The 1579-nt window shown below is 35.0% G+C and overlaps 1 protein-coding gene across 1 annotated transcript; it reads right to left on the bottom strand.

Moving 5' to 3' along the window:
- On the bottom strand, positions 1-1579 carry LOC146897791 (F-box/kelch-repeat protein At3g06240-like). The gene has a single exon (XM_085734591.1). It carries the CDS (start codon positions 1424-1426, stop codon positions 185-187), a length of 1242 nt encoding a protein of 413 aa, XP_085590717.1. The 5' UTR covers positions 1427-1579; the 3' UTR covers positions 1-184.

Here is a 1579-nt window from a genome sequence, read left to right as displayed (position 1 = left end):
TAAAGTTTCTCAAACATGAGACAATTACTTGATAAAACGATGGACATTTAACAAAATATGTCTTGGGAAGTTTACAATCCATTTATTATAAAAATAAATAAATCAAAACACTCATCTATGTAGTTAGTTCTTAATAACCATAATCTTCAACCTCTTAGATAAAGCTTTACGCATAGGAAAACAATTAACTATGTATTCCTCCGATTGGAAGAAGACTTTCATTATAAATAACCATTTGACAACATTCATGCCTTCCTTTAACACCAACCTTTTCAATCATATCGGTACTCAAATTAAACCTTTGCACTTCTTCGTTTATATTTAAGTAAAATATATCCCCATTCTTCGCAACTCCAATAGGTTCCACCACTTCTGGCAGGGGTCCAATGCTAAAAAGCCTCGTCCATGAGTCTGCCACACCAAATTCACCCAAAATTGATATGAAGAAACAAAGAGGATCTCCATACTCGATCATAGCAATGGATTCTTTCAACACCACCAAGTGTTTAGCAAATTTATCATAATCTTGGCTCAAGGGGAAGGGTGTTTTGACGAAGTTCTCGTCACTCAAGTTAAATGATACCAACACTTGATCCCCAAAATAATCTTCGTAACCCCACCAATGACACATCCCATGAAAGTTGACTGAATAACCAGTGTCTTGCCACCCGTTATACCGTGAATGATTTGGCATTTCAACTTGAAGATCCCTCCAATAATTACTTTTTAGGCTATAAACCTGCCATAAAGTCTGATCATTTGGACCATGCTTGAAAACATCGTTACATATACAAAAATATCGAATCAACTTGTAGTCATCTGTCACAGAGTCATATCCAAAACCATGAATGTTAACAAAAGTAGGTGTAAGAGGGAGATCTTCAAAAACTGAGCCAGGAGGAAAGGCTTTGAGAATTGTAGATTCAAAAGAGCCACTAGGAATGACTTTGAATTCCTGTGTATATGGATTCCACAATACTATTTTTTGCACAATCCAACTGGTATTGCCATTTCCATTGCCTTGATAGAGACAAATTATGCCATGAACAACAGAACCAACAATAAAAATATCTTCGCGGTTCCGGTTCTCTTCAAATGGAGGTGGCCAATCTAACTTGACGCTATTCTCAAATGTCTCACCAGAAAGCAAAAATATATAATTATTATCATCATGGTCTTCGGAAAAAGCAGGAGTCTTCTTTAGGAGGAGACGTGAATTATGATAATCATCATATTTAGGTAGTAATAAATTGTTCCTGAAAATGCTCATAAACTGAGGTTTTTCAAATAAATTAGCCCAAAATTTACATACACATGTAAATCTCTTGAGAGATTTCATGGGCAATTTGGATAGAATGTCAAAAGAAATATCATGAGGTATATAATTGCTAACCTTTTTTTTAGTGAGTGCCATTGATAATTGCATACAAACAGATGCAGTGAAAACCAATGTTATGCTACAATAGAAGAAAAGGGAAATGCAAATCAAATTTTGAGAGCACAATTGTTGAGAAAAATGGACAGCGTCATTTTTATGGTGTTTGTGATTTTTTTGGTGGTGAATTGAGAGCGAGTAACA

Source organism: Medicago sativa, chromosome 8, assembly GCF_051527215.1.
Source record: "Medicago sativa cultivar Bolivia chromosome 8, Bolivia_mono, whole genome shotgun sequence".
Lineage (NCBI taxonomy): Eukaryota > Viridiplantae > Streptophyta > Magnoliopsida > Fabales > Fabaceae > Medicago > Medicago sativa.
This window is presented reverse-complemented; position numbering and strand designations above follow the sequence as displayed.

Coding starts and splice junctions, on each gene's coding strand:
- LOC146897791 (XM_085734591.1), bottom strand. CDS start 1,426: ATGCAATTATCAATGGCACTCACTAAAAAAAAGGTTAGCAATTATATA.